We start from the raw sequence: 19,027 nt of genomic DNA, 5'->3' as shown, positions 1-19,027 counted from the left end.
ATTAGTCATGTGGTTAGTCCCCTCAAGTAAGTCCATTTTGACAGACCAGGTATTGGTGTGGGTAGTTTGACTTTTTATAAAGCTGGCAGACAGGTTACTGCCATAGCACAAGGCATTTCTTCATTACAAGGATTTGGAGAGTGCAGAATGGAGGGCAGTAGAGGGGTGTTAAAAGTGGAGGATGGGAGGGCACCAATAGAGGAACAGATGCTTTGCTGTGTATCACAATAGCAAGGTAAACGTGGGGAGCAATGTAAAGTGATATCAATACAATTTTGAACTACAATGGGACTATGAAATGTCTTGGGTTCACACTGACCAAGAAAAGGGATGCCTTCTGTGATTTGCTTTTTAGTAAATTATTGTTTGTAGCACCACTTACTGGTTCCTCTAACATGCTATTTTATTTTAAGGTTTGTTAGAAAATGCAGAGACGCCACAGCAGCCTCACAGAAAACCTTCCCCCAGAAAGGTGAGTATATGTTTGATACATTTATGGCACAATATCTCTGCCAGTGCAGTTGAAGGAGCTACTGCTGCTTCTTCAAGGATAATCCAAAAATATTGACTATTTCCTGACAAGCCTGGGATCGCAGGTCACTTTTACTAAGAAAAACGACCTAGTTAGAAAATAAATTACCCTTAAAGAAATGGCTGAATTAACCCTTTTACCCACTGTATGAAAGAACAAGCATTGGCATAGACAATAGGTCTTGCCTTTGAGACGTTAAGTATTTAGCCATGCAGCATATTATCCTGGGTGCTACAACATCTTCTTTTCTTTAACGTGGAAGCTTTTACAATAATAGGCACATCATAGCACTGCATTGAGAAGTCCGTATTTAAAGTGTTATTTTTGTACAACCTGTAGTCTGAACTCTCATATCTGGAACTGCTTTCAAATAAAATATGCAGGACTTGGACGCTACCAATGGTTCGGCTAGTCAGGAGCAATAAGCAACATCCTTGTTTTATGTTGTAACTACTTGACGATTACTTTGGGAAGGACAGGAAATGGAGAAAAGGCAGAGATATGAGCCTGACTATCCAGTGAAAAAACACATTCTCCTTGATGTTGGCTCTGAAACCTGGACATGCATTCTCTGCATTTATCACTTGTGCAGTGGGGAGAATGCCGAGCATCCACTTGTTCATGCTCTTCAAGGAGATGCCTACTTCAACATCTGTTATGTTCTTCTGTAAGCCCATAAGATGAATTGGTGTGATAATACCAACCCCAAACGTTTTGAGACTCCCATAACAGTTTGGAATCTCATTCTCTGTAGACTACACAGATCCCGCATCATTGCTGTGTTTATCATCTGGGTCAGCATAAAGTTCTTGGGTATGCATGACACGGAGGACTTCAGAGCTAACTGGACTGCAACAAGCTCCAGAATATTTGAACGATACAGTTGCATTGTCAGCTGACTGATATCTAATATGCAAAGATGTGTGCACTTATTTCTAACCTAATATTTCCCGTGGTTATGTAAATGTTACTGTAGCTCTTGTTATCCCTACCATCCCTCTTTCCTCTATTACTACCTGTTCACCTACTGTTACAGTCTAAAGATGCAACATGACATGACATTTCCAGCGTCAATCTTCACTTGAAGGTTCACCATTTAAGACAAGCAGACATGACATAGGAGTCTAGGGAATGTAATTTATTTTGAAAGTATTGTATAGCGCGAACATGACCACCGGGGGTATCAGAGCACTTTACAATTTATACATCATGAGGGATACAGATGCATGTCATCAAGACAGAACCAACAAAGCAAAAGATACAAAGTAATGTAGAGCAAAGGGAATCTCGTGACCATAGCAGCGGGGCCACAGAACTGCGACTGTGACCGCAGTATCCACTGGAATAGCCCATCAGAGCACTCTGATTTCCTTTTTGAAGAGGACAATGGAAGGGTTCACCCTGACTTCAGGGGAGAGGGAGTTCCACATCCTCGGTGCTATACCGGAGAAGTCTCGATCATAGGTTTTTTTTCTTCTTGAATTTTTGTGGGTTGAGCAATAGGGTGCTGGCGCTTCTGGAGGCTCTCTTGGCACATGAAAGCACCCGTTTCTGAGCGAGGTACAAAGGGGTATTGAAGTGAATGGCTTGTGTGGTATGCAAGAAATTCTTTATTGTATCCGAGCTTCATATGGCAGCCAGTTCAAGGACAAAAGGTCAGGGGGTTGTTGTTGTATTTTTTGGTGCCTGTTACGAGCCTAGCAGCTGAGTTGAGTGCAGCCCTAAGAGGAGCAGTCTTCACTCTAGGTAGGCCGCAAGGGGTTGTGCTACCATAGTCCAGCTTTGATATCACTAAGGCTTGCACTACAACCTTTAGGTCATGAGCAGGGAGGTAAGGTTTTGAGTTTCCTTGGAATGCTGAGTTGGAAGTTCGCTCCTTTGGAGAGGGAGCTGATATTCTTCTGCATGTTCAGACTTTTGTCTAACATAATTCCCAGAGAGGTTGCAGAATCAACAAGGTGCGGCCTACATTTAAGAGCAGTGAGATGATTCAACCATTGTTCGATGGCCGGCGATTGCTTGTGTGGTGAGATAAGTAGGAATTCTGTTTTGAGAGTGTTTAACTTCAAGTGGTTGAGTCAGCCAGCTTTGAGTTTCCAGTAGGACTGAATTGAGGGGCCACTTGTCCTCAAGGGAGGCGATCTTCAGGTATAGTTGGGTGTCATCCGCATACATGTGATAGTGGATGCTGGATGATTTCAGAATTTCTGTCAAAGGCTCCATGAACAGGTTGAAGACCGTGGGTGAGAGAGCTTAACCCTGTGGGACCCCAAGCGTGACCTGCGAAGAATGAGAGAGGGACTGGTTCACCTTGAAGCTTTGGGATCTGTCATGAAGGAATGAGGAGAACCAGTTTAGTACAGGCCCAGACAGCCCCAATCTGTGTTCCAGGAGGTCAATTAGGTTATCGTGTTTGACGGTGTCAAATGCTGACGAAAGGTCGAGAAGGATCAGTAAGCAAGACACATTCTTAGCGCATCATCGACAATGTGAGTTAACACAGATTCTGTATTATGACCTGGGCGAAAACCAGATTGACATTGGTCCAGGAGTTGGAAGTGATGATGTGGTTACAGAGTTGGGTTAAAACACATTTCTCCAGGAGCTTTGCCAATGTGGGAATGTTAGAGATTGGGCGAAAGTTGTGAAGGTCCTTGTGATCTGCAGATGGTTTCTTTAGGGTCGGGGTAACTTGACCAGCTTTTAGGCAGTCCGGAATAGCACCTTGCCGAAGTGATGCATTGACGATTTTAGTCCAAAGTGGGAGTAAGGAGGTTCTAACTTTGGAGAAGAGGTTCGATGGCAGGGGGTCGTTGTAGTGATTAGACGGTTTCAGAGTAGCCAGCATTTTGTGTATGGTGCTTTCATCCAAGGTTTGGAACAGGCTCTAGGATACATTGTTATTGAGGAGGTAGGGATGCACTGGGACCGTGACAAGCAACCCAGTGGGCGGGAGGGTGTTAAGCGGACTGATCAGTAGTTGTTCAAGGGCAGAGCGTAGTTCACCTTCGATCTTAGTGGTCTTATCAGTGAAGAAGTCAGCATATTCATCGCAGTTCGGCAGTGGCACTCGACCCTGTGGCGATGGATTAGTCTGACTGTTCGCTTGGGACTTGATGAGTTCAAACAGTTTTCTGGGACAGTTTTTTGCTTGCTCTAGTTGATTTCGGAAGAAGGTGACCTTTGAGGATCTGATGCGTTGGTTGTAGATGCTTCTTAGGGATCTCAGTTGGTAGAGATGATCAAGGGAGGGATATGCTTGCCACAATCTGTCCGCATGTCTTAAATTCCTTCTTTTGGAATTAAGGCGGTCATTAAACCAGGTTTTGGAGAGTTTGGAGGACAGTCTTTTTCAGCTGTAGTGGCGCAACTGAGTCTAAAACATTGGCCATTGAGCGGTTATAATGGGCCGTAAGGTAATGTACAGCCGACATGTTCATAGGAGGGGGCAGGATGTCATCGCAGAGCGCATTCAGATTGTGCGTGTTGATGTTCCGTAGACATCTTTTCAGTTGTTTAAGGATCTTTAGCTGGGCTCTACTAGCTCTTACCGACTCCAGGATGAGGAAGGTGATGCAGTAGCAGTTTGTCCAATCACATGGGAGGATCGAATCCAGGCAGATGAAGTTGGACTTACCAATGACAAGATCTAAGGTAGCTTCTTTACTATGAGTAGGGCTGTCACAGATTTGGACTAGGCTGAAGTCCAGTAGGAAGGTTTTAAGGCTATTGACCACCTCATCATTCACATCGTTCCAATGCAGGTTGAAATCTCCCAGGAAGATCTGAGTGCCATGGAAATCAGCGTTCACCGAGATAATGTCCATGATCTGTTCAGTGAAGGGAAGGTTGTCTCGAGGAAGGTGGTAAAACATGTGCAGTTTGCATGGATGATTGTGGCAGCCAGACACTTCAATGTATAGGTATTCACAGGACGGCAGGAGGTCAGATTGTAGTGCTTCCACTATTAGGTTGCTACGCTATAAGCAGGCGATGCCTCCACCCTGACCACTTGCTCTGTCCAACCGAATGATATCATAGTTGGGAGGCACTAAAATGTCCAGGATGGGCGCAGCTGAGTCATTTAACCATGTTTCAGTCAGCATTACCAAGTCCAAGTCCTGTGCAAGGATGAGGTCGGCAATGTCTGCAGCATGTTTCTGATAGATACATCTGCCATGTGGATTCCTCATCTTGTGAATATCCCCTTGCGTCAGCAACATTCGGAAATTCTTTTTGTAGCTTCGCGCCGACGTGGACTTGGACGTCAAGGAGGCACGGCATCGCTCGCGACTCCGCTGACGTCACCGACGCCTATAATAGGCCCACGCCGGCGTGATGACATCAGTTCCCTTTTTTCCGCGTCGTCGACGCTAACGGTTTCGGGAATCCCAGTTACAATACTGTGACTTTGTTTCATTACTCTGTATTTTCTGCTTCTTTATTTCGATATAATGCCGAAGAAAACCGGTTTCAAGCCCTGCAGGGAGTGTGGAAAGATGATGTCCATCACGGATCCACACGAGGACTGTATTTGGTGCTTGAGTTCGGATCACGACGTGGATGGATGTTCATCATGTCGCAAGATGAATCGAAATTTGCCTAGCCGTGTAACGGTAAGTTTCAATTCTATTAAGGACACGGAGGCGAGGATTATGCTTTTTTACCTTCTTCGCTGATTTATTCACAAACTGACAGCAGCCAAAAAGCACATAACAACAGCCCTACCTTAACAAAGGAAAAGGGCAAACAAAGAAAAAATGTCCATAAACCACAACTCCCATGAGCAACATAGGGCAGTCCATAATGTAGTCCTTTCTCAGTATGCACTGTATCTAGGTAGGACGTCCCCTTCATGACCACTTCCTCTTTCTTCGCGCGAGGTACGCTATTCCACTATTGGTCCTGCTTGGCGCCATCGTTTCCTACAACAAAGATCACAGCGTCAGCAGTGAAAGGGACACTTGTCAGTGACCAAAGAATCAAAATGCAAAACAGTCAAGTCATAACCATCGAACTGGAAAACCTAAGTACTTACTGCAGTACGGGAGGGAAATCTCCGTAGGCGGATCGGGAGGGATAATCCTCGCCTCCGTGTCCTTAATAGAATTGAAACTTACCGTTACACGGCTAGGCAAATTTCGATTCTATGTCAGGACCGGAGGCTTCAGATTATGCTAGTTGAAAGCTTACTCACCACCAAATGAGCAATATCGACAACCGGTTTGAAGTAAAACCTTTTAAAGGTAGAGTCCGAAGACCAATCTGCAGCTCTCATCAGATCTTCCAATCTGGCTCCTAAGGCGAAAGCCTTCGAGGCCATGGCCCCTCTAGCTGAGTGAGCACCGAACTGTTTCGTGTCAATGCCTGCTTCCTGCATGATCCACCGTACCCATCTGGCAATGGTGGGAGAAGAGACAGCCTTGTGCGGCTTTCGCAGCGCAATTAGCAACTGTCGTTCGCCCGGAGGACGAAGTTCCAAGGTTAAATCCTCATAAGCCTTCAAACACTGGACCACGCACAGCTTTGGAGTGTCCACGAAGTATGGGTAGGAAATCGTCCGTGAAGCACACTTCGTGCGACGCCCCAATGTGAAGACCACCCCTTCCGGGGAAAAAACTCTCGCCGTGACATCCAAGGCGTGTACATCTGAGACCCGCCTGCATGAAACCAGACACAAGAGCATCGCCAACTTTGCCGAAAGTTCCTTCAAGGACAAATACTTATTCTGCGGCCATGACAAAAAGAGGTTAAGCACCAGGTTAACATCCCAAAGAACCGAATAACGCGGTTCCGGAGGCAAAGAAAGTCGAATGCCCCGCAGGAGGCGACAAATAAAAGGATGTTCCCCTAGCGGGGCCCCCGCCACCGGCTGGTGGCCCGCCGAGATCGCTGACCTCATTGCATTAATAGTACGATAGGCCAGGCCGGCCGCGGCAGATTCCGCCAAATAGTTCAACGCCGGAACGACTCCTGCGACCAAGGGATCCAGGTTTCGTCGTAGACCCCAACGGGACCACTTATTCCAGGCAGATCGATAACGCTTTGTCGTGCTGCCTGCCCAGGCCTTCGAGAGGAAATCCTCAGCCGGTCTCGAAAGGCCCGGGAGCGACCAACGTCGCCCGAAAGCCTCCACGCCATGAGGTGAAGGGAGCTCTGAGTGGGATGGAGTTCCCCGTCCGCGCTGAGAAGAAGCCGTGGAAACCGGGGGAGTAGGATTGGAGAATCCCAAGAAAGTTCCAGCAGAACTGGAAACCATACTTGAGATCTCGACCAGGGAGTCACCATCACCACATCCGCCTGCTGGCGGCGCAGATGGGCCGCCGCTCTCAGAATCATTGAGAATGGGGGGAAAGCGTACGACCTCTCCCGACTCCAATCCTGGAGGAAGGCATCCGTTGCCTCCGCTAGAGGGTCCGGCCTCCAGCTGAAGAAACGTGGGAGCTGGAAGTCTAAACGGGACGCAAAAAGGTCCACCGAGAATGGGCCCCAGGCATCGTCCAGCCATCCGAACACTTGTGGATCGAGTTTCCACTGACTGGAGTCCCGCAGATATCGAGAATGCCAATCCGCTACCTGATTGTCCCGACCCGGCAAGTATTCTGCCGTCACCGACACCTGATGCGCCAGGCAGTAATTCCAAAAGACCTTCGCCAAGTCCGAAAGCGCCTTGGAGCGAGGGCCACCCAAATGGTTTACATAGCGCACGGCCGAGATATTGTCCATGCGGAGCAGGACGCAAGAACGGACTGTGTCCTTGGTCCAGCAGCGGACCGCGAAGGACCCGGCCAACAGCTCCAGACAGTTGATATGGAGCTCTTGCTCCTCGGATGACCAGGCGCCGCCTGTGGAAAACTCCCCACTGCGAGCGCCCCAGCCCGCACGGCTGGCGTCGGACTCTATCACCAAGTCCGGGACCGGACCGAAGATTGCTCGGCCGTTCCAGGCCTCCATATGTGTAAGCCACCAGTTCATCTCCTCCTTCACCTCGTCCGATAGGGGAACCACCTGATCGTACGTCAGGCCTCGCCGGAGATGATGCGCTTTGAGGCGCTGAAGGGCTCGGTAGTGCAGGGGCCCCGGAAAGATTGCCTGGATGGAGGAGGACAGTAGACCCACCACCCGGGCAATCTGATGGAGAGACGTGTGTGATCGTGAGATCGTCTGTCGGAGGATGTGGCGGATCTTCCCCAGTTTCTTGGAAGGGAGGCTCAGGGTGCAGTGCACCGAATCCACAGTAAAACCGAGAAACACGACCGACTGGGAGGGAACCAGGACAGACTTTTCGCTGTTGATCACAAACCCCAGACCCTGGAGCAAGGATATTGTTTGGCGCAGCTGAAGACCCAACTGCTCGGGGCATTGAGCCATCAGCAGGATATCGTCCAGATAGACTATCATTCGGATACCCTGGCTCCGTAAAACCTCCACCGCCGGCCGAAGGAGCTTGGTGAAACACCAAGGGGCCGAAGAAAGACCGAAAGGAAGGGCGGTAAACTCGAACACTTGACCCCTCCACCGGAACTGTAGAAAGCGGCGGTGTGGGGGATGAATGGGAACCACAAGGTACGCATCCTTGAGATCCAGGCGCACCATCCAATCGTGTGGAAGCAGCACGTCTCTCAAAAGATGGATACCCTCCATCTTGAAGTGCCGGTAGACCAACCAACCATTGAATTCCTTGAGGTTGATCACCGGCCGCTTTCCGCCATCTGCCTTGTCGACCAAGAACAAATTGCTCAAAAACCCCCCCGGGAGTGGAGAGGAAAGGCAGATGGCGCCCTTGCGAAGCAGGTCTGAAACTTCGTCGTCGACTAGTCGTGCGTCCGTACAAGAGAACACGATAGGATGAGGAGGCCTGGTCTGCCGGGGTTGATCGTAAAATTCCATGTGAAAACCCCGGATAGTCTGCAAAACCCAGGTATCCGTCGTGATCGCGGCCCAGGCCTCTGGAAACAGGGCCAGTCGTCCCCCCACGCGGACCTGGTCCGCTGAGATTACACTCACCGTTGGAGGAGTTTCCAGCCGCATTCTTGAAGCCACCACAGCCACGGAAGCGTTGTCCTCTGGTAGGGTAGAATGTGTTGTAATTTTGCGAGGAGTTATACTGCCCTCGCCCGGAGCCTTGGTTCCTGTTGGTCGCTTGCTGACCACCACGGCCGGTCGCGCGGCCCCCTCCGCGACCGGCCCCCCTGGAGAAACGCTGGTGGAAGACTCTTTTGATGTTTGACTGGGCCCTATCTAGGGACGTAAAGGTATTAACGAACTTTCCCAGTTCTCTGATAAACGGCTCTCCAAAGAGGCCACCCTGTGCCACTGCCATGCCTCGGAAGAGGCCAGATCCCCCAACTTAGGGGCTAGTTTGATCAGGAGGGATCTTCTGCATTCTGTAGACAGCGCGCAGTTCGCGTTCCCCAAAAAAAACACCACTCTCTGTGCCCAGTTGGAGAGGACCTCCGGGGAGATGGCCGCCCCGGACACTTTGGCTTCCTCCGCCATGTCCAGAATTTTCGTTATGGGGCCGATGGCATCTAATGGCTTATCTTGGCAAGCCCGCCAGGAGCGGTCAATGCCTTTCCTAGGGTCCTTAACAAATTTTGCTAAAAAGGTGGCCATTTTTGGGTCTAACTCTGGAGTCATGGCAACCTTCCCCTCCAGCGTAGGCCTGGGACACTCTCCATGCAAACAGCTCCACGCCTCCTTTTCTAAGGGTTTGCGGAGGCGGCCAGCGACAAACTTCGCCACCTTCTCCCCAGGGGTCCAGGCCGCTGACCTCGGATGCATGATCTCGTCCGGGTCAAGCATACCCGAACTGTCCTGAGGGAGTTCGACGGCGGAGCCCGAAGGCCGCCAAGAACGCTCCGACCCTTCCTCGTCGTCGGTGTCCGGCGGGGAGGTTGGAGCCGGTGACAATGGAGCCGCCACGGTGGCCCCCGAGGGGCCCGGGGGTGGGGAGGACGCCGGGGTGGGGTCCATCGCCTTAGCGAGGAATGCGTCGCGCAACCTCTCGAAGGCGTCTTTATCCACACCATGCGCCCCACTCGACACCCCATCCCTACATGGTTTCTTAGTGGCCGGCGGAGTACTCCCCGTCGGGGCCGTAGGATTAGGAGGGACCCCTAAATGTGCCTGGGTAACCCTCTCACACTCCTGGATGATGCGTGCAGAGAGGCGCTCCTCCATAGGCCCCACAATCTCTGTGACGCATCTATAAATGGAGCTATCTACAGCCTGGTAGAATTCATCATCGTTGAGGTAGCCCTGTAACTCCTCCTCCTCATAGTACTCGTCCCCCATCAGTGTCAGGTGCCTAGCGCTAATACCAAAGCCTTAAGGAATTAAGATTGCCCAAAAGCAACAACTGGTCAATTGTACAATGGTTCTGTCGGGTGCAAATAACTGACAGGGCTGCAGGCTAAAGCCAGAGCAGTGGATTGTGGTGCAGAAACGAAGCTGCCAATAGAAAGCGCCCAGTGGAACCGGGAATCAGGGGGCACTCACCCCACTAGCGCGCAGGCCCTCTCTAAAAGACCGGGCCCTCGTCACCTCCCCGCGCGCTAGGCTACTCTCAGCAGGAAGCAACTTCAGAGTGCCTTTGACAGCCCGCAGGCGTTATCGCGGTCAAGCCGCCATACAGACCCCCACCGGGGCGTAAATTCAATAAATGTGGGGCAATACAGGCTCCAGGGAGCGTCAGGGTGAGGCGACAGGGGAAAGGCTCGGCAAACAAACGTTCTCCTCAGCGCGCACCGTGACAGGAAACGCGCCGAGGAGAACGAGACGTACCAGCACCCCCTACCGGCCGGAGGCGGCCGAAAACGGGCAAAGTCGCGTAGGAACGAAAAACGTTCCCGCGACCAGAATGGGCTCTGTAAACGAAAACGGAGCGTCAGAACAACCCCACAATAACGTATAGAACAAAAAATCTCACATTAAAATCCCAACAAACCCCAATCATGAAACAAATGAGGAGAGAGGGAAAAAACACTTAACTGGCTGCGAAGCAGCGAAGAAAGAGGAAGTGGTCATGAAGGGGACGTCCTACCTAGCTACAGTGGATACTGAGAAAGGACTACATTATGGACTGCCCTATGTTGCTCATGGGAGTTGTGGTTTATGGACATTTTTTCTTTGTTTGCCCTTTTCCTTTGTTAAGGTAGGGCTGTTGTTATGTGCTTTTTGGCTGCTGTCAGTTTGTGAATAAATCAGCGAAGAAGGTAAAAAAGCATAATCTGAAGCCTCCGGTCCTGACATAGAATCCGAAGGACCTGCGGGAGAGAGAAACCAAGCTGCTTGTGGCAAAACTTAGAGCCGACAAGAGTAAGAAAACATCTAAATCTCACTCGAAGAAAAATAAGTCGAAGTCGAGATCGTAGTCGAGGTCTAGATCTCATGAAGGTTCGGCCTCGAAGTCTTCTTCGGATCATGCTTTTAGGTCAAGGAAGAAGCATAGGAAGAGGAGACATGAGTCTCGTCGTCACTCGGGTGAGAAGTCCGACTCGAGGTCGAGGTCGCCCAAGAAGGTTCGTTCGAAGGTGGTCCCTGTGGTAAATAAATAAATAATACCCTATTTTTGACTAGACTTATAGCATAACAGATAGCTCAATAAATAAGAGTCAAGATTCGAGGTAGTAGGAGTTTCTGCAGGTTTATTACAGCATAGGGACAGGATCAGGACAACCTGCATGGGAATAGGACAATAAGGCCCAGCAGGACAACTGGGGCCCAGCAGCTGCCGGGGCTTGATCTGGGATGAGCGCGCTAACATTTAATAACATAACATTGACTTATATACATAGCGCAAACACATAGCATTACATTGCAGTAGGCGTAGCAGTGGGTGGAGTAGAAGGCGTGACGCGTAGCAGTCGCGAGAGATAACAGAAATAAGAGGTGTAACTGGGAGTTTACTTAGACATGTGATGCAAAACGTAACAGAATATGTCATGAATGGGCGGACACATTGGAGGGGGCTACCTAAGGAGCCGGGACCTCTAACCTAATGGTGCGCGAAAACTAGCAATGACGTGTTACTAGGAGAAGCTGGGGGCTACGAACTCTGTGCTAGGAGCAGAGACTAGAGTCTGGAGGGTCGGAGCGACATGTACCTAAACCCTATCTGATATCTAATGTTTAGGGAACATGTTGATATAAACTAGAAGTCATGAGGGGAAAAGCTAACTTGATTCTAAGACTGGACCATGCATTATTCTACATGTAGTGCGTGAAGAATATTAAATGACTATTAAATACAGTACTTCTCTAACATGGAGACGAGAAGGCTAGACAATGACGGAAACTATTGATGCAGTTCAGTAGCTTAGGAATGCAGAGGAGGAGGACTGAACTGATAGCAGGAACTATAACATACTTTTGGCAGACTCAGAGGCAGAGCCGGGCTGCACCGGGCACTGCGGGGCAGGAAGTAAGTGAAGGGTCGAGGATACAGGTGGGGGCTGTATCGCTCCTCAGCGAGGCTTTCAGGAGACAGGAGCTGAATCTGTGGTCCGGGCCCTTTGAGGCCTGGAAACGGGGACTTTATAATTGAATAACGTGCACACTGGGAAACGTGGCAACATTACTTACATAGGCCTGATATTCGTAGTATTCACGAGGACTGGAAACTAACATACTAGAGGTGGACACAACTGTAATTGCGTCTTTAATCAGAAATGGGGAATAACATATGCATATTGATCATGCACACATAACATATGATGGATGGGGCGTAGGGACACAGAACATGGCAAAATTTACTTTTCCACATTCCCTCCTTGTCACTACGTTTCCATCAGGAAACATCAATATTCATGATACCATCTATCATTTCATACAGTACCATTTGCTCGTCTCGAATTGTCTTGGAACGGGATTTAGAACAGGGCTTGGGACTGGGAATACAAGAGGTAGCACACATGCTGCAAATCGCAGGGCCACATTGTATACAGAGGCAGCAGCTAAATATGATCGCTACTGCAATACTTAGAAAGGACAGGACTTTCCAACCCCATGCGGAAATTATATTCCAGAACCAACCGGACCATGTCCAGGTGCCTGGATCTTGGTGTAACAGATGGGCAATTTTATGGAGTCTGGTTATAGCTGAATAAACAGACGGCGCGTTATTTGGAATGAAAATACAACAACTGGATCCGAGAATTCTACAGGCCCCGCCCCTATCGGCCAGTATGACGTCAAGGACGAGACGATTCTGTAAAACGACAATTCTCATAAAGGATTGCTCTTCAGTTAAGTTACCTAGAGCAGAGGCAGTCTCATCTACTACTGCTTCAAGGGTTCTTGTTAACCTACGAATAAGCTTACTATTTACAACTGTACCTAAATAAGGGAACACACCTTTATCTATATCAATGAATTGCTCTGCGGCGGTTTCAGTATAATCGACAATCGGGAGATTTCTCTTGTGTCTAGTGTGTACTAAGAAAGAATTCCTATGATAATCAGGTGGGGCTAGAAAAACAGGTGGCAGTAGGAAAGCAATGTAACAGGTTCCCTCCCAATCGAGGGGCAGACGGACATATGCAGTTTGACCACAAATAAAATAAGAATGACGTGAAGCTTTGAAAATAGATTTCCTACTGTCACTATACTTGATAACAGTAGTACATTCACTATGACCTATATGTACAGAACCATAACTACGGACACATAATTCGCCTTTGACTGGTAGTACTGAAATAGCGGGTGAGTCTGGAGTAGTATCAGACTGAACATTCAGAACCATGAAATTCGACGAATAATTTCCTATATTATATACTTCATTTTCTAAATCTAAACCTGTTCTGTGGGGGAGACCTTGCTTGTCTGGGTAACATGTACTGTTAAGAAAAGACATATCTGTTGAGGATGACGTTAACGTGGACCATGCTCCACACGAACCATTGTGTGAGAATGGATAAGGAAAGAGTGGCAGAACTCCCTTCGGTGTCTGGAAAGGGGGGAGTCGACCACATACCCAACAATTAGTGGCATTGCTGGTCTGGTGTGAATAATGTAACATACGGATAAATGTGTTATTACGCATGGCGAGGCGGTATGAATATTCGTGAGGAGGCAGATCACTAAACGTGTGCTCTACTGTAGCATGAGCAGACATATTTACATGAGGAACTGGAAAACACAGGAAAAGTGCGTAGCTGGTGCAGGAAATCATTATGCTGAGAAACAATATGAAACTCAGAAAAACGATACATTTGATTGAGCTTTGACTGACTCTCTCACTATGGGGGTCTATTTTATACATGTCAGAAACAGTCTAACCGTTTCACCTAGGGGAGGACTTATACAATCAAACTGGCTGACTTATTTTACTAGACCTGAGCTTTAACTTATACTCCTGTTGCGGAGTTTTCTCTAACAAGGGAGGGGTTGTAATAATGTCTTGTGCGGGACAGTCCTTTAAAACAATGTTCTGGCAATCCTTCGAATCCTGGGAAATGTTCTTGGAAATGTTTTTGAAGACTGGTTTCGGTCCTTTGAAAAGTTTTACATGAGAAAGGTGGACCCACCCCTTCCTGCCTTCCAACTTGACGGCAGTTCGGGTGGTCAAGAGGACCTGACGTGGCTCCTTCCAACGTGGTTCCAGCGGACTCGACCTGTCGAAATTTCTGATCAGCACAAGGGAACCTGGAACGATCTCGTGCGGTGCCACCTCGGTATTGTCTGGAAATGCGGCGGCAACCTGTGAACGACATGAGTTGAGGGCAGACATCAAGGAAGCTAGGTAATCTGTCAGCATATTACATGAAACATCGGTAATACTTCGGGGTCTAGGAGTACCCCACATATTAGGAGGGCGGCCGAAAACGACCTCATACGGGGACAGACCTGATCTGGAATGTGCGACCATACGCATGTAAAACAGAGCGACTGGCAAAGCTACTAACCAGTCCACACCCTTGTCTTTACAGACTTTTGCTATACGGATTTTCAGAGTCTGATTATGTCTTTCGACTAGTCCAGCTGCTTCTGGATGGCGTACACAATGGAACTTCCACTGGTACCCTAACAAAAGGGAAACGTGTCTCATGAGTTCAGATGAGAATGGCTGGCCGTTATCAGAATATACGACTCTAGGGAGTCCATATCTAGGGAAGAATTCACGAACCAACTGCTTGGCAGTGGTCGCGGCTGTGTAATCTGGGACTGGATATGCTTCTGTCCATCTGGACAAGGCGCATACAACTACAAGGACATACTTGAAACCTCGACATCGCTCCATTTGAATATAATCCATCTGGAGGACCTCAAAAGGGTGGTCAGGGGGCTGGAAACCACCTTGTTCCACCGGGACACTTTTACCTGGATTAAACTGACAACATATCATACAGGTACGGACTTTCTGCTTGGCTGCAGCTCGTAAATGCTTGTTGAACCAAATATTCTGGATACTGTCTAACATAGCTTTTTCTCCTAAATGTGCTGGACTATGTGCGGTATTGATAATGACTTGAACCATAGAATCGGGGAGAAACCATGTGGCTCTACCCTTTGTTAACCATCCTTGATCTGTCTGGACCCCTCCTTGTACAGACCATTTCTTGATTTCATCGGGAGTAGCATGTGACTGGATATCTATGACATCTTGAGTAGGGTCCTTAACTGTCATGCATGTAGTCAGATCTGGAATATGTGTCTGATTAACTGGAATGTCTGGAGTCTGTGCTGTAAGCTTGGCTGTGCGGTCTGCTAAATCATTACCTTGGGAAATAATGTCAGTAACTTTCGTATGTGCTTTGCACTTCATGATAGCAATAGATGTCGGTAAATGTATGGCATCTAACAGGGCTTGAATAAGGAGACCATGCTGAATCTTGGTTCCATGAGAAGTCATAAAACCTCTCTCCTGCCAGAGCACTCCGAAGTCGTGTACAACTCCGAATGCGTAACGTGAATCTGTGTAAACATTAACCTTCAGGTTCTTGGCATGTATACAGGCTTGTGTCAGAGCGACTAGCTCTGCTGCTTGAGCGGACAGAGTATCAATACGGTGTGTTTCAATAACTTCAGTGTCAGTGGTCACTGCATACGCGGCGACTAGTTCTCCTGTACTAGTTCTCATACATGAACCATCCACATAAAGTGTCAGGTCAGGATCTGGTAACGGAATATCTGTCAGGTCTTGTCTTGGCTTTGTCGTAATGTTAACTACTTCCACACAATCATGTGTGTCTGGATTTGAACTAACTGATGGTAACAGTGTAGCAGGATTCAGGACGTTGCAGCGTCTAATTTCTATGTGTGGCTGGAACAGTGTCAATTCATAACCTGTTAAACGTGCAATTGTCAAGTGCTGAGTTTGTGTTCGGTTTAAAAGAACTTCTACTGAATGTGGGACCTGTACTGTCAGGGAATGTCCTAAAACTATGGAATCACTTTGTCTGATAGCTAGTGCTGTGGCTGCAACTGACTTGAGGCACGCAGGCAACGCCTGGGCGACTGGATCTAATGTGCTCGAAAAATAAGCACAGGGCTTGTATTGACCTGCTTGATCTTGTGTAAGAACAGATAATGCTGTACCTTCGCGTTCAGTAACGAAAAGTGTAAAAGGCTTACTGTAGTTCGGTGTAGCTAGAACTGGAGCTTGGCATAGGGCTTTCTTTAACTCGTTGAAACTAAGTGTATGGTCAGATGTCCAAGGGAGGACAGTCGATACGGCTGCCTCCTGTGTCGTTAACTGTATCAGTGGCTTAGCTAGGAATGCATACTGGGGAATCCATTGTCTACAATAAGAAGTAAGGCCGATAAAGGCACGTACCTCCTTCTGGGTTCTGGGCTGGGGAAGACTCGCTATTAACTGGATACGGTCGGGTGTCAACTGCCTACCCCTCTTGGACAGCAAGTGTCCTAAGTATACCACTTGCTGGACACAGAATTGAAGCTTCGAAGGTGACACCTTGTGCCCCATCTCGGCTAGAAAATACAGAACTGTAAGTGATGCTCGCTCGCAGTCACGTTCAGAACGGGCTGTGATCAGTAGATCATCGACATACTGGAGCAGGGCAGTGTCAGTTGGCATGTGAATGTTGTCTAGTTGTCTCTTGAGTGCTTGACTGTAAATACTAGGGCTTTCTGTGAAACCTTGAGGAGCGCGTGTAAACATATAGCTCCTTCCATTTAAACAAAATCCGAAAAGAAACTGGCTGTCTGGATGAATTGGAACACTAAAAAATGCATTCTTGAGGTCAATAACAGTGAAAAACATGGCTTCGGAATCAATGGCTGTTAACAGGGAAGAAATATCTGGGACAACTGGGTATTGAGGAATGATACATTTATTAAGCTCTCGTAAATCAATCACTAATCGATATACTGGGGGTGCATTTGGATCAGTACGTTTCATGACTGGAATGATCGGAGAATTGCATACATTGGAGTCAGTTTCTACAACTACTCCTTGAGCCATGAGCTCGTCAATAATTTTGGATAAGGCTGCTACAGCCTCAGGTGGCAATCTGTACTGCCTGATTCGGGGTAACACTACACCTGGTTTGAGAGTCACACGATAGGGTGTGATTTGCATGTAACCTACATCAGTTGGACCTTGCGCCCATAAATGCTGCGGAACATTAGACAATCTTGAATCAAAATCTCGTAATACATAGTGACCCTTAAAGTCACGTAGGAACAGACGTATTCCCTCTGGGGAACAGCAAATAACTGCACCTAATTCTTTCAATGTCTTAATGCCTAATAGATTTTCTGGACATGACTTAGTAAGTAACAGATCAGTAGTACGGGACAATGGACCTACTTCTAGAGTAACTGGCTTTGATATCTCATTAACTATGGGTTTTCCTGAAAATCCAAGGGAAACATTTCTTGAGCCTGAGAGCGGAGCCCCTGGAACTTCGGCGCGACTAATTGTGGTCCTACTTGCCCCTGTATCGATCAAAAACTTTCTGTCTTTCCCTAATACTTGACTGTGAACATAGGGACCTTCTTGGTCTACAGGTATCTCGATGAGAGGCAAGCCTACCTCCCTCTCTAGGCTGTTTCATGAATATGACTGGTACTCTGGATACTCGGACTGTGCATACTGGTACATCTGTGATGTAACATGCTGTGTTGCAGCAATAGGCTGCGGTACTGTAACTGTCTGTGGTGCATTCTGTGACTGAGGAGTCTGTAAAACTTGTTCTTGTCTCGGCGGACGTGGTCTTTCTTTAGTCTTACCAGTAGCTATGTTGTGTTTCAGAACTGCACACTCGTTTATAAAATGACCTGGCTGTTTACAATAATTGCAGTTCCCTTTAACGGGAGCCGCAGGATGACTGGCTTGATTCGGACCCCTCTTCTGACTGTCTTGAGGAATAGATTGTGCAACTAGCACTTTCATTTTCGTGTCTTTCATACGTTTTCTTTCGTGTTCTTGCTCTTCTCTGATTCTATTCTGGTGATACTGGAGCATCTGGAGCATCTGGGACGGAGTATTTGCTTGCCAGGTGCTTTCGACTTTCAGAACTCGGTTTTTAATTTGTGGACTTGAATTCTCGACTAATTTGGTAACGAAAAGATGAGGGTACGACTCACTACTTGTCTTGAGACCACTGTTAATACTGAAACATTTCTCAAATCTAGAATAAAAATCACTAATATCCTCATCTTGTTTCTGTTTACAGGCTGAGATTGCATCCCAGTCTTCTTTCCTAGTTGTCAATAATCTGGGTAAAACTTGAATCAATAATTCTGGTAATTCTTTACATTTATCTCCAAGACCGGTACCTGGTACTCGTGCCTTGTCTTCAGCTTCTAGAGCTGCCCAATCGATCTTTTTCTCTCCCACCTCCCATTCTTTTTCCTTTAACTTTTCATACACCCCTGCGGGTAGCAGAACCTTTAACATTTTAATGATATCTGGGTAAGTGTATTCTCCCATACGGAGCATGTCTTTTAATTCTCTATGGAACCCCGCTGGATCTTTGTCATGACAGGGAATTAATTTCTTCATTTCAAGAAGTTCCATCTTTGATATCGGAGTGTATACAAACACTCGTTGCAGTACGCCACCCGCCCCTTGGACTGGGTGGACTTCTCGTAGCGGATTCTGTCTGTCTATGTAGAATGGTTTACTTTCTGGGGGTGAGACATGAACAAAATGCGGGTTCAGGAACGTTCTATACTTGTGGCGCTGTTCTAGAATGACACTAATTAAATCGGTACCTAGACCTCTCCATCTGTACTGGAGTAACTCGTTCAGGATATCGTGTAACGGGCCTGGATCAGAATGTTGACCCTCATACAGAGTAATGAGGTGCTGGATCATATACATACCCACCAGTCGTTGCTCGGCTGGGGGCAGTTTCAGAAACATTTGTGCCACTATTTCGTCTGGAAAAGTGGTAAAATCAGTAATCCATCGGACTGCTGATCGGGCTAGTTCTTGTTCGTGCATGGTACTTAATTCGCTATAACCGACTCGTGATTTCAGGATGTGATCGGTAGCTTGAAATACTTGTTCTAGAGAACCTTGTT

The 19,027-nt window shown here is 47.7% G+C and overlaps 1 protein-coding gene across 2 annotated transcripts in view; it reads left to right on the top strand.

The window, feature by feature from the left end:
* The window catches only part of RNFT2 (ring finger protein, transmembrane 2), a 299,051-nt gene that overhangs the window by 34,658 nt on the left and 245,366 nt on the right, over nucleotides 1–19,027 (top strand). For both annotated transcript variants that reach the window (XM_078667129.1, XM_078667130.1), the window contains exon 3: nucleotides 414–472. In XM_078667129.1, coding sequence (XP_078523255.1) covers nucleotides 426–472 — 47 coding nt within the window. In that variant the 5' untranslated portion in view covers nucleotides 414–425. The remainder of the gene's footprint in view (nucleotides 1–413; nucleotides 473–19,027) is intronic.

Source organism: Lissotriton helveticus, chromosome 11, assembly GCF_964261635.1.
Source record: "Lissotriton helveticus chromosome 11, aLisHel1.1, whole genome shotgun sequence".
In the NCBI taxonomy this organism is placed as follows: Eukaryota; Metazoa; Chordata; class Amphibia; order Caudata; family Salamandridae; genus Lissotriton; species Lissotriton helveticus.
This window is presented reverse-complemented; position numbering and strand designations above follow the sequence as displayed.